At 39.8% G+C, this 13,562-nt stretch overlaps 1 protein-coding gene across 3 annotated transcripts; it reads right to left on the bottom strand.

Annotated features, from left to right (window-relative positions):
* Positions 1–358: 358 nt before the first annotated feature.
* LOC146660845 (LIM domain kinase 1-like) lies at positions 359–13,408 on the bottom strand. 3 transcript variants are annotated; one of them, XM_085420878.1, is made up of 16 exons: positions 13,053–13,408; positions 11,817–11,888; positions 9,794–9,932; positions 9,089–9,198; positions 7,732–7,905; positions 7,547–7,652; positions 7,162–7,442; positions 6,900–7,089; positions 6,707–6,793; positions 6,499–6,630; positions 6,352–6,411; positions 6,180–6,245; positions 5,664–5,850; positions 5,266–5,321; positions 5,015–5,172; positions 359–3,313 (listed from the first exon to the last, which is right to left on the bottom strand). In XM_085420878.1, exons 2-16 carry the CDS (start codon positions 11,858–11,860, stop codon positions 2,854–2,856), a joined length of 2,250 nt encoding a protein of 749 aa, XP_085277004.1. In that variant the 5' UTR covers positions 11,861–11,888; positions 13,053–13,408; the 3' UTR covers positions 359–2,853. The 3 variants fall into 3 exon arrangements, with proteins under 3 accessions (XP_085277004.1, XP_085277003.1, XP_085277005.1); XM_085420877.1 differs by lacking the exon at positions 13,053–13,408 and adding an exon at positions 11,966–12,070; XM_085420879.1 differs by lacking the exon at positions 11,817–11,888.
* Positions 13,409–13,562: the final 154 nt, after the last annotated feature.

The raw sequence follows: 13,562 nt of genomic DNA, 5'->3' as shown, positions 1-13,562 counted from the left end.
AAGAAAAAAAAAGAAGGAAACATTATCTTAGCAGTAGATTATAATACCATAATTAAAGATCTGACAAAAGTAGTGAGTAAAATTTCCAGCATTTCTATCGAGTGGCTCAAAGTGTGTTACAATGAAGAAGAGTGGAGTCTATCAAAGCAGTAAGTGTTGTGGATTTTCTACTACCCGTAGTTGTTTTGTAAGTATGCTCCCTGGAGTAAGTCCACAACCACATGTGGGCTAGCCCAGTTTTAATACTAAAAGTCCATAAAATTCTCTTCGTTTAATCTTTGTGAAGCCAAAAAGACCTGTATAGTACTGTAGACGTAAACAAGGTTAGCGCTTCAGCTTACTTAGCTATCTGTGCTTATTGAGTTATATTTATGCAATCATTTTTAATTTTTTTGGCAACCATGAAAGCTTGAGTTTGAAAGTTGCTGCCATTTTTATGTTTTAATATTATTGTATTTAGGTACATTTAGTCAAGATTAGCCAGTTTAACTAAGCTAGCCTAACGGCTTTTTTTTGTATAAGAAAAGTATGTTAAATATTTTGGTAAGTGTGTACACATTCATGTCGTTATATAGTAAAGTAGTCACATTTAGACAATAAATCAATCAATAAACAAGCCGGAAAACGATTGGATTTAAATATATGCTAACACGTGAGGCTAATCTTTAAGTGTTTGTTCAGCTTTTTCTTCCAAATGATTAAAAAGTCTTCACGATATATTTCTGGACTAAATTTCTTAATGTCAACTCTGAACATCATTGAGCTGCTTTATTTTTCAAATATTGCTGGTTGATTTACAGACTGACACCTTGTTGGCTACAGTAATGTTTTTGTCAAGAGAGGGCCCCCACTCAAGCCTACAGGGGGTGAGTTTATATTAGCTAGGTCATGGGATTATATTATAATTTATTCAAATTTGTTAAGAGATTTAATATGAAGAATTTGGAGGTTGTCCTGCTAAATTTCAAATCAATTTAAGATTAGAGAGGGAACAAATGTGATTTTGAACATGGCATGGTTGGTACTGACAGATGGGATGAGCTGAGTATTTCAGAAACTGATCATTTAAATGGGATTTTCCTATGTCTGGGGTTTACAAAGAATTGTCAGGGAAGAAAAGAAAATATCCAGTGAGCAGCAGATCTGTGAGAGAAAAGGCCTTGTTGATGCTAGAGGTCAGAGAATGGGCAGACTGGCTTAAGCAGATAGAAAGGCAATGGTAACTCAAATAGCCACTTGTTAAAACCATGGTATGTAGAAAAGCATCTCTGAATGCACACCATGTTGAACCTTTAATTGGAAGGCCACAGCTAAGAACAGGAAACAGACTACAGTTTGCATACGATCACTGCATTTGAACAAAAAAAAAAAACAAAACAAAACAGTGCCCGATTTCTGCTGCAACATTTGTATGGTGGGGTCATACTTTGACCCAAACAACATGAAAGCATGAATACATGCATCCTTGTATCAATGGTGATACAAGGATGCATGTATTCATGTTGCAGGGGATACTTCGGGCCCCAACTGAGCATCATTTAAATACCTCAGCCTACCTTAGTACAGCTGCTGACCATTTCTATCCCTTTAGGGTTTTTATGTTGTGATGTTTTAACCTACAATATAAAGTTCCTTGAGGTGACTGTGAAATATATCTTAAAAAATAAATAAAATAAAAATGGGGGAGACTCATATTGAATTATGACCGCAGTGCACAACTTCCAGCAGAATGAGATCATTTGTCCCAAAGTTCAAATAATCTCAAACTGGTTTCTTGAACATGTCAATGACTTCTTTGCACTCAAGTGGCCTCCACAGTCACCAGATCCCAATCTATTACAGCACCTTTGAGATGCGGTGGAACGAGAGATCCACATCATGGATATGCAGCCGACAAATCTGCAGCAACTGTGTGTTGAGTGGATCTGAGAAATGTTTCCAGACTCTATGCCATGAAGAACTAAGGCAAAAGGGTGTACCTAAAAGGTGAGTGTAAACAGTCCATCATAACAAAAATGCGTGCAATCCTTTAAGAAGAACCGTGCTGATAATTCTGGCTAATTTGTCTTTAATAAGGTCAGCATTTTAAAATATTAAATAGTTTATATTTAATTTTGTGTAATGTTTGGTAAATAAATCTTTGCTACATCGTAGTTAAAATTTTTGACTTGCATCTCTTTATTTTCTTAATTATAGTTTAGTAGCAGTAGAAGTTTTAATGTCCTCAGTTGGGTTAGATTCGGTTTGACACTTTTCCGCAGCAAATACATAAGGCGACATAAAGTGACATGTGTTCCACAGCTTCTTGGTAAAAGTGAAACTAGAGCCTAAATGGTAAACAACCAGATTTAGCTTATGTTGTTGGCCAATAAGTAAAGACCAGCTGCAGTACACAAAACAAAAACAACAACAACAAAACAAAAATCCCCCCAAAAAACAGTCGAGGTAAATTATAAAAAAGGATTGTCTTTACTTAATCTGTCCACTGACAATTTTTATGGAATTTAAATAAAATTTAGTTCTTTTTGTGCATTTCCATTTTAAAAAAATAAAAAATAAAAAATGGAAACAGTTAATTTCAATTTTGATATTTGCTATTCTCAGTGTCAGCAGGGCTCTAGCTGCAATCACATAAATACTGGTTCACAGTGGAGTATGAGACCAATGTGGGCAACATACAAATATTTACTGCTTCGCATGTTGAATATCTTGCATGATTCTACATTTACATATTCCTCTCACAAATGCAGTTTCATGACTAATTTACTTGACTGAAAAGACACAAATGTCTCCACAAACAGTCTTATTCCTTTAACACTGGGCTTTGTAGATGTGTCCCATCTTGGTCATCAATCAAAGAAATGAGCCATCCTCTGTAGATGTGTCCCACAATGCTTTGTATATCCTCCTGGACCCGTTTAACTGCTCTGGTACTGGTCTTGACTGCTCACGCCGGGCTCCTAGTTGTTCTGCAGGGTTACTGTGTTCATAGGTTTCAGAGCCATGATTGCATGAGTCTGTGCTTATCGACCTGCGGCACGACTGGTTTCTACCCTCTGACCCAGTCCTCACAGTAAGGTCAGCCTGAGCGTTCTGCTCGTGGTTTGTGTGGCTGTCAAGTCTGCCATTTTGGTCTTTGTTTTCAGTAAATTGATTCGGCTCAGTGTGGTTATTTGTGTTTTCAGAGCATTGGTGGTTATTATTCTGCCAAAAAGCTTTGCAGAGCTGCTCTAACTCAGAGAGCAGAGGCAGACCAATATCCAGGTGCATCAGCAGGTTCTCCAGCCACTCCTCCAGCTTCAAAAAGGACGGACTGAAAGGCAAAAGTTGCATTAATGAGAAGTTTTAAGATGCTCTGCCACATATTGTCAGAGGTCATGTGCATAAATGCCATGGTAATTATGGGCTTTTAATCATTTACTTTTGTGTCCAGGGTATAATGATGGTACAGCATACATCTTTAATGACATTAAAATTTTTTGAAAATAAGTAGCCCAAACAGGGTCAAAAGTATAAATACAGGCTCAAATATATCCATACCCCAAAACTAATGTTTAGTTAAATATCCCTTAACAAGTTGAACCTCAAGGAACCCTTTTTTGTTACTCATCAACAAGCTTCTGGCATAATTCTGGCTGAATATTTGACCACTCATCTTGGCAGAATTGGTAGAGTTGATTTCGATTGGTTGGTTTCCTGGCATTGACCTGGTCTTTAAGCATAGTCCAAACATTTTCAATTGGGTTGAGGCTTTGGAAAGGCCACTATTTGCAATGTACCAGTACTATTGGCAGCAAAACAGCCCCAGAGAATGATGCTACCACTGCGATGTTTGACAGCTGGTACAGGGTTCCCAGGTTTGAAAGCCTCACCTTTACTCCTCCAAACATACCTCTTGGCATTGTGGCCAGATAACTCAATCTTTGTCTCGTCTGACCATAAAACTTTTCTCCAGAAGGCATGGCGAGTCTATGTGGGAAAATTTCAGTTGAGCTTGAAGGTGTCTATTTTGGAGCAAGGGCTTCTTTCTTGGTGGGCATCATCTAAGTCCACGGTGGTGTAAAACTGGCTTCACGCTCCACAGTGATGGTGGTTTTCCAGCTGTTTCCAATTCATGCTTGAGCCTTGGTAGTTCCTGGGCTGTTCTTGAACATCGTTATCAAATGCCTGTCATCTGAGGGTGACAGTTTGGGTGTTCTTTGGCAAACTGGTGACACATGTGAATAACTTGTACTGATGTACAGCTGTTTGAGGATGAGGTTGAGGATTGTGGAATCTGCAGTTGTTGGCTTCAAGAGATCTTCCCAACTTCTGTGAATCTACAATTTTCCTTCTTAGAGCTTTGATCTTTTCCAATGTTTAGAGTATTGATCAAACCAATGAGTGCTGCCAAACCAATTGTTTTTATGCTGTTAAAGAGAAACTAACAGTTGTAGTTGATCATGTTTGCTCATGAGACGTTATTAGAGCTGGGCTTTGTCAAGTTAAAAGACACTGTAGAACCTTGTCACGAAACGTTTCAGATGAACAGAATCGACCTTTTAGGATTTACTTACCTGGATGACTCAGCATGCATCAACACTGTAGAACCTTCTTAACACTTATTAAAATACGAGTATGTATACATTTCAACTTGTATGTATACTTTTGACCTTGTGTGAATAGATTCTTGTTTTTTTTAGAGACATTAAAGATGTGTGCTGTACGATCATTTCACCCTGGAAAAAGTTCAAAGAATTTAATAAAAGCCCCAAAATCATTATGACATTCACGCCAATGATGAGTTGATGTAAACTTTTCGCCACTGGTAGGCTATTCAGCAGCTAGATTATTTACTGAATTACTCAGTGAAGTATTCACTGTTTGGGTAGCAAAAAGAACGCTGGAAAAGTATTTATTGTTTCTGTATGTACTGGTGAAAAAACAAAAACGGTAAGACTTTGCCTATTAGTTTATAATTGTCAACAACAGACATACTTGAGCTCCATCTAATTTACTTGTGGTGCAATCTTACCGTTTATCAGCGTCCATGTCACAGCAGAGAACAGCCAGTGGCATGAAAGCAGAGGGGCACTGTGGAGGGTGGTACTGCTGCAGGAAACCTGCCACATTCAGCCCAAAGTCATTTCTTCTTGGAAGGTAGTCAGGATCTGCACTCACCCTCCCTATTATCTTAAGACAGAGACATACTCAGCCTTAAAACTGTTAAAAGTTTTAGAAACGTGGCATTTTCAGAAATCTTTTTAGCAGTCCAGATTTTCTTACCTCGCATAACATGATGCCAAAGGAAAAGATGTCTACCCGTTCATCATAGGTTTTCCCTGGGAGGAAAATGAAGAAGAAATTCTTAGCCTGTCCTGGATATTCAGTGGTTCTGCATTCATTATGTGGAGCTACTTATCCTCAGGCCATTATTTAAATATCTTCACTGTTTAATATTGAAGATAGCAGCTTTTATAAATCCTGAATGAATTTAGAAAATGTCCTGTGAATCCCATTTTCATTTTGTCATAAGAAATAATACACGCATGTATTTTTTTAAATCTGCACCCACCAAAGGTTTATTGCAAACTACGTTACGAAAGGCGTGAAGGTTTAGGAGCTTGATTCAGAATCTGATCACCCCTCAACATAAGTAGTAGTGTCCTAGCTTGTGTACTCACCGTGGATCATCTCAGGCGCCATCCAGTAGGGGTTTCCTACCACAGTATACCGCTTCCTGCGGTCATGCTTGCGGAGCTCTGACAGCGTCCCTTTTGTCGGACGTTCAAGCGAAGATGTTCTGCTCTGGTTTCTCTCCTCCATTACCAACCTGGCTAGTCCAAAATCTGCCACCACCACAGACTGGTTCTACACAACCAAAGAGGGGTAAAGAAGTTATAACAATCAGCTGTGAAGTCTTTATTTATTTGAAAGTGGTATGTATAATGAATTTTAATAAGTAAAATTCATTAACATTCAAGAACTGTTGATCTCCTTTCACCATTGGCAGAATAATAAGAACAAGTCTTGGAATTGGATTAGAAATGTATCTGGACCAAAGTTTTGCTTGTTTTGTTGATATAATTTCAGATTTAAATAAAGTAACACATTCAAGTAACAAAGCAGTTTTTGAAGTGGAGCTATATAATGGAAGATACTGTAATTTTTGACATGTGTGCTATAAAACATCTGTTCACCTCTCTGACCAGGCAGTTGTATGAGTTTAGATCTCGGTGGATAACATTCATGGAGTGTAGATAAGCCTGTGAAGGAGAGATGATATATATATTTGACAAGTTTTTTACCAAAACAGCTTAATTTTGCAATAAAAGTTTTTTTATTCTTAGAGTATTGGCTTGAAAGACTTACCATCCCAGCTGCAATGTCTTTAGCATACCCAACTCTAATTTTCCAGGGAAAATCCTTGTCCTGCAACAGAAAGATTATGACCACCATGTTGTGTTTGTGTATGCTGATGGTTCTCATGAAGAAACATAAAAACTTAGTTTAACCTACCATTTTTATGATAGTCTCTCGAAGAGTTCCTCCCTGGATGTATTCAGAGACAAAATGTATTCGCTTGTCCTTATAAAACAGCCCAATGAACTTGAGAACATTGGGATGGTCCAAACAGCGCATCACCTTTACCTGTACAAATTGAGAGGGATGCTGGTTAAACATGTCATGCTCTCTTCAGGCCTTTTCTGCGCCCACGACCACTTACCTCCTTTAAAAAAGTCTTCTGCGTCTCTTCGTCGAAGCGTATCAACTCTTTCATCACCATGACCTCCCCAGTCTCCTGATGCGTTACCTTTAGAGAGAGAGATAAGTTCATAACAGTGCTGCTGATTAAAATCAGCATTACAACTAAAAGCGAGTTGCAGTCAGGCAACAAAATGATGGAAACAGCAAGGCACCTTGACAGCCTGTCCAAAGCAGCCCTTGCCCAGCACTTCTCCGTGGATGAGGTCTGAAGGTCTAAAGATGCGGTGCGCCCGGTCTCCTGGATCTACTCGAAGAGACTCTGAGCGAACCATTTCTTTTTTTTGAGATAAAAGCGACAGCATTCCAGGAGACACGGGGCACTTATCTATACTGCAGCTGCGCCTGAGAAAGAAACAAAGACTTAGAAAGGGGAGAGTATTGAGTTAAGGCAAGCTGTCAGCTGACATCACTTACGAAATGTTTCTGGATCGGATTCCTGGGGTCCCTTGGTGCTGAGATGGTGAGAGTCTCATCCTAATTTGTTCATTTTGCTCATCTGGTTCTTCTCTGGGACTTGGCTCTTCCTCCAGACTTGGGAGTTTCTGGGTTGAAGATAGTTTGTTGCGGACAGGGGGCTCAGGACAAGAGATGTTATCCGAGGGACTGTCCGAGTGAAAGAGGTCATGAGGTGCCTGTGGGTTGTGCTCAATGGTCAGCTGCAGTGGTCTGCTTGTGTTCTGGATTACACGGTTTATCTAGTGGAAAGGACATTTAACATTATGGTCACGTTGACATTTTTGTCTCTTCTCTCTTAAACTTGTGATGTTATAACTGAAGCAGTGGGTAGTTTGAGGCCTACCTCCTCTGGAGAAATATTGCGCACTGGGATGCCGTTAACCTCCAATACTTGATCACCAGTGTGGACAGAGGATAGCAGGTCAGGGCTTAGGACTGATGAGTCCAGCCTGAACAGAATGACAGTGATTGAATAGGTGGGCGAGACGTGAGGGTCAGAATTGTTAATGGCTAAATTCAGAGACTCACTCTGTCACAGTCACAAGAGGACTTTTGTCTTTGCCGAAATCAATGACTACACTCAGGCCTCGTTGTCCGACTGCATGTGGAGGGAAAGAGACCAGCGCCACCATGTGTGGTCTCTTGGTAACTGGAGAAGTTGGCTCCACGTCCGATACAGCACCCTGACAATAGCAGTGACCACTGCAGAGGCAAATCAAAAGATGAATACTATAGTGACTTGAAGGAAGGGGGGGAAGAAAAAAAAAAAAAAAAAAAAAGGTTTACACAGTGTACTCAGTTTCCTGTGAAAAACTAAGTACACCCTTATTGCTTCAAAAAGAACTAAAATGAAACATCAGGTCCTGCTAATCAAATGCACTTGATTAATCAATCTTCAGCAAATGTAAGCACCTCCATAAAAGCAGAAGTTTGGACAGTTTGCATATCTGGAGCATTCACAATGCTACAGTCTTCCCAAGAGTGCAGAGAACCTCTGTTGCAAGGTCGACTGTGCAATGCTCAGTGAAAATGTAGAAATTTAAGAGCCACATCTCAGAATCCACAGGGCTCAGCATGTTAAAAGGTTAAAGTTCATAACAGTACAGTTTATAAAAAAAAACAAAACAAAACAAAACAAAAAAAAAAAAGAACAAGTATGGCTTGTTTGGAAGTGTTGAGAGAAGAACATGGTAGGATAGCTTAGGCTGGCAAAGTGGCATTTGGACAGACCTAAAAGACTTCTGATTTAGCATCCTTTGGCCATAATGCACATACAATGTTTGTAAAAAACAAAAACAAAAACAGAATATCAACACAAACGTCTCAAAACAGCTGTCAAGCACGGTGGTGGAGGGGCGATGATTTGGGCTTATTTAGCAGCCACAGGACCTGGTCACCTGACAGTCATTGAGTCGACTATAAACTTAGGCTTGGCCGAAACTGGGACAGGACAATGATCTCAAGCACTGTGGAAAATCTACAACCGATTGGCTGAAAAGAAACGACTCAATGTGTCCAGTAAAAGTCCAGATCTTACTCTGATAGAAATGTTCTGGTGGGACCTTAAGAGAACTGTGCATAAACAAATCCCTGCTAACCTCAATTAACTAAAGCAATTTTGGAAAGAAATTTTCCAAAATAACATGAGACCGATGAAGTCAAACAGAGAACATTTACTTCAACTGCTGCTAAAAGTGGTTTTACAAGCTATTGAATCATGGGATCTACTTAGTATTTCCATAGGACCACCCAGAGTCCCTAACCTTTAACATAACTGTAAATCTGTCAGAAAGAGGTTGTTTCCATTTCACTCATTCATCTCCAGCTTACACATTTGCTAACACACAAGACTTCTTTACATTTTTCCTTTCAGAGTCTTACTTACCAGTAGAGCTTAGAGCGTTCGATAAGCGTGTAGGTGTCTCCATCTCCAATGACCATATCACAGCTCATGCAAGTGAAGCATTCAGGATGATACTTTTGCTCTCCAGCAACCTGTTTATATGCAGGGCAGTAGTGTATGAAAAACATAATACAGTTTTACCAGAACGCATTTATTTGGGCCACTCTGAACTGTGAAACACTCGAGCTGTTTCTGTTCATTCTTGCATAAAGGATGTTTTCAGAGGATATCCTCTAGCTTAGAGTCAAAAGAGAAAATAAATGCTTTCATATCAGGAGGAAACCAAAAGTCGGGAAGGCTTTGAATTTATGAATAATTGGTGGAGCATGCTGAGATTTGGTATTCCATATTCCGTTTCTGAATATTATATAAAACTCTTTTTAACTTGTTAGTCTGAACAGCAGTAAGCTTTGAATGATCAATAAGTGGGATATTTTTAAACTAGTCCAATTGATTTGTTGCTGACAGTTCAGACTGCTTTGGACTAAGTGAGTCAGACAACAGAGAGGGCAGCTAATCAGGCTTTCATCTTATAAGCTTAGAAATCCATGTATGCTAAAGTTTTGTAGCCAAGATTATTTAAAAAAAAAAGTTTAGTGAGGAACTTGTGAATTATTTGTGTTCAGAGGGATAGTTTCATCAGAATCTTTTTTTTTTGGTTAAAATTTTGAGTGATTTCAATATTACCATTATGAGTCCTGTTGCAATGGTCTCCTTGCAACCGTGGCAGTGTCCTCCATAACGGCACCAGTAGTGCTTTTTACAATACAGCTGCCCCTCTCTTTCATAGTACCAGTGAGACAGAATACAGCCACATTCACAACACCTGCAGAGACAAGAGGGAAACGGGAGAATATGGCGTAACAGAGTGAGAAAGTGGAACAAAACCTGAGCAAAAAACAAAAAAAAGAAAAGATTCAGATACGCAGACAAAGTAACATGAGCCTAACCATGGATGGAAGATGTGGGACTTGAAATCCTCACAAAGAGTATCACATTTCAAGGTCTGTGAGACAACAGATTATTGCTTTCTGTTTAGCTCCTTTTTATGAACGCAGTATACGATTCCACTCATACTCTACTCATTTCTTCTCTTATGTTGGTTAACAATATGATCTGGTCACAAAGAGGCATACACCCAAAGGAAATACACTTATCTTTACTTCTATGCTGACATCACCATGACAATCAGCCCGGGGTGACATTAATATTGGTTTTTACAAAAAAGGACTATTCATGCAAAGAGACTAGTCACATGTTTTCACAAAAACAATGTTCCCCATAGAGACACACCCACTCAAGATTGCACAACACAGCTGTTAAAAATTAAAATAGCATACATTCCTTAAATGCAGAGCACAATGTTCAGTTTCAGGCCTTTAAAGTTTGCAGATTACAGTGAGACCCATCGTTACCCTGCTAAAGCAGAATAATACTATAGTGTGTACGATAAAGGCCCTGCTTCTTTATCTCTCCAACACTGCAGCCGGAGTGGGAGGTGACTTCCTGGGTTGAGTACTGGCCCATGTTTCCTCTCCCCAAACCTCATGCGGTAAATGCTTTGAATCCATTTTTGTAAGAATAGCAAAAGGTTGTGTCATATTGAGAATAAAGCATAATTCCTACAATAGTTTCTTTTAAAGGTTTTCTTCATAATATGTTAAAGTGATCTTAAGTCTTGCAAAACAACTTAAAGCCACGATTCATTCTGCCGTTTTTGTTGTGGTTTTAGTATTTCGTCACAGAAAACTATAGGCAGCTCTTTCCCTTTGTGTTTTTGTTAACAACACCAAACAGCTCGTTTTGTTGTTGCTGATAGAGCAACACATTGCTTCTTCAGTGCGCACACCCTCACATGTGGGATCTCTTTTTTTTCTGACAGCACTGTAGGACGTGCTGCTAGAGACCAAGATTCGCTTCTCCTTCATTGCTAAGGAAATAATTAAGCAATAAAGCCATCAGACCGCTGCAGGTTTATTTTCGACCTCCTGTCTTTGTTACTGTGCTGCAGGCCGCGGATGTGGAACCTTCCAGCTCCACATCTGCGATTCCGCTAAAGCATCTGGTTGCAAGAAAACCTGGAATCAGTTCAGCTGTTTCTACTGCCCGCCCCCTCATCCATCTCTCCACATTTCTCTTTGGTCACCTGAGTGTTTTCCTGTCAATAAAAATCCCCTTTGTTCTCGTGTCTCTAAAGAAGTTATGACGTCAGAACTGAACCTCGGTCAGATGTTAACAATCTCATGACGTTTTCTCCTACCACCGTTTCCTCCGTGTTCTGTACGTTGGTATGTCGGACTTCCTTTAAAAAAAAAAAAAAGCTCTTAAAAGGATTTTTTTAAACTGCTTGTGTCACGCTGGATGTTTCACATATTTCTTTATGCTAAATAAAAGACTTTAAATGCTAACTCTTAGGTTTTGGCCTGAGGAACAGGGATGTTTACAAAGTAAACAAATTATAATTTTCTTTGTAACTTGCGAAATGTGCTCCAACATGCTTTTTTGTTATTGTGAACATTAGAGCAAAAACAACCTCCAAAAAAAATAAACCTCAAGTGTTATTTTGTTGGCAGACTTCTGTTTGAGGAAGTATACATGCAGACGTTTAGAAGTTTCCCTATTTATTTTTTCTCTTCCTTTGACTCACTCTTTCATATGCTTCCTCCCCTTTCGCTCACTCTTACGCGTATCTAAAGATTTCAGTTCTTACCGTCCTTTCGTGCCTCGCCGAAACCTCTGGTCCCGTCGTGACATTCTGCCTTGCCAGTTAACCGACAGACAGCTGTCAAACACAGTCCACCCAGTTCAGAAAGGAGCTTGTTAGCAGCATGTGATTGTGAGCGGATCATATACACCTACTCTGCTGTGACTGATGACAGGCGTTGCCTTTCTCTCTCCATGTGTTCAAAGGCTTCCTGTGTGAATATGAGTTCCCTTTCGAATGTGAAGAGAAGCTGTGTGAGAAAAGAGTCTGACCCACTGACACCAGCTGGCCAGTTTCCCCCTGCTGGCTGCTGAGAAACAGACCAATCCGATAAGAGACGCCCTCCCTCACCCTCCCCTCTCCTGTTATGTCCAGCATGTAGACCTCTGCAAGATATAGTTACACTCTTCTGCAGAGTCTAGCAAGTTTAGGAGAGTTAAACTCACAACCTAAATGAGTGCTTATGTGATAAGTGGTCTGAGACGTGTTTTGTGTGTGTGTTTTGAAATAAGCCCTGTTCCCATCAGTGCAGGCATAATCTCTTTATGAATGCCCCAATTACTGCACTGTCCAGATCCTGCAGTAAAGAACTCCATTCATCACACACAACGAACAAAGAGGGAGAAATTAGTTAAAGCATAACTGTGGGGAACAGCTCAGAACAGACAAACAAATCCATTGATAGCGTTCAGTATCGACCTCTCAAACCAAAATTATGACCTAATGAGCTTTAAATTTGTTTTGCTGTAGGTTTCCTGCAAACAGTCCTGTCAATTCAGCAACTTCAGACTAGCTGTGCTATATGTCTGCATATGCATATTTTTTTATTTTTTGTTAAATTGTCCAGGCAAATCTGCACTGCAGACAGAAAAGCAGAAACAGGTGTAGATATATGGAGGAGACCCTTCTGTCACAAAACTGATACTGTCATAGATTTATGCCACTTTCAGTTACCGTTTCTCTTTAATTTGCATCCTCGGTTGTTTTTCTCATGCCCGAGTTAGTCATTGCATCTCTGTAAGCTGCATAATGAACAAATTAATCAGCAAAACCTTGTGCGAGTATTGCTCATAACAAATATTTTTACCAGGCTTCAGTGTTGTAAAACTTCCAAGCAGCATGACGCACAGCACTACAAAACTATATCCAGTTGTTCTTGTCCTCTTTTTTTAGACCAAAGAAGCTAGTTTGTGTTAAATGTTGCTTCTTTTGTGATATTTCATGTAAAAGGCAAATACTTACATGAGCTGGGAGTAGAATGATGTTATCTAACAACGCTATAGAAAGTGCTGTTAAGACTTTAGGGTTGCTTCTCGTCACTGGTAAGGAAATAAGTTAAGTATGATTATGCCATCCTAGGGTAGCACGGTACTGCAGTAGTTAACACTGTCACATAGGAAGAGGGTATCTGGTTTCAACATGCTCGTCATCAGGGACCCTCTTCGATGGAGTTTACACGCTCTCCCTGCGTCAGCATGGATTCTTTCCAGGTATTCCGGTTTCCTTCTACAGTTCAAAGTCACGCATGTTTGGTTAGGTTGTGATTCCAAATTGGCTGAATGTGAATGTGTAGCTCAGCTGTAGAGGGGAGAGGTGGAGCTGGTTCAGGGAGCAGTGCCAAGCGAGCTGAGTGACACACCTGTTGTGCATGAGCTAATCACTGCTGGGAGACGCTGTGCAGTAATTGGCAAAGGTACTGTGTGGACTGTTTGGGAGAAACTAGAGAAGAACACTATAAAGAAGAACGTCCAC

The sequence above is a fragment of the Rhamphochromis longiceps genome, linkage group LG10, assembly GCF_057381845.1.
Source record: "Rhamphochromis longiceps isolate RC_006_pf linkage group LG10, R_longiceps_female_GT1.1, whole genome shotgun sequence".
NCBI lineage: Eukaryota > Metazoa > Chordata > Actinopteri > Cichliformes > Cichlidae > Rhamphochromis > Rhamphochromis longiceps.
The sequence above is the reverse complement of the archived record's forward strand: the minus strand, read 5'-3'. Positions and strand labels throughout refer to the sequence as shown.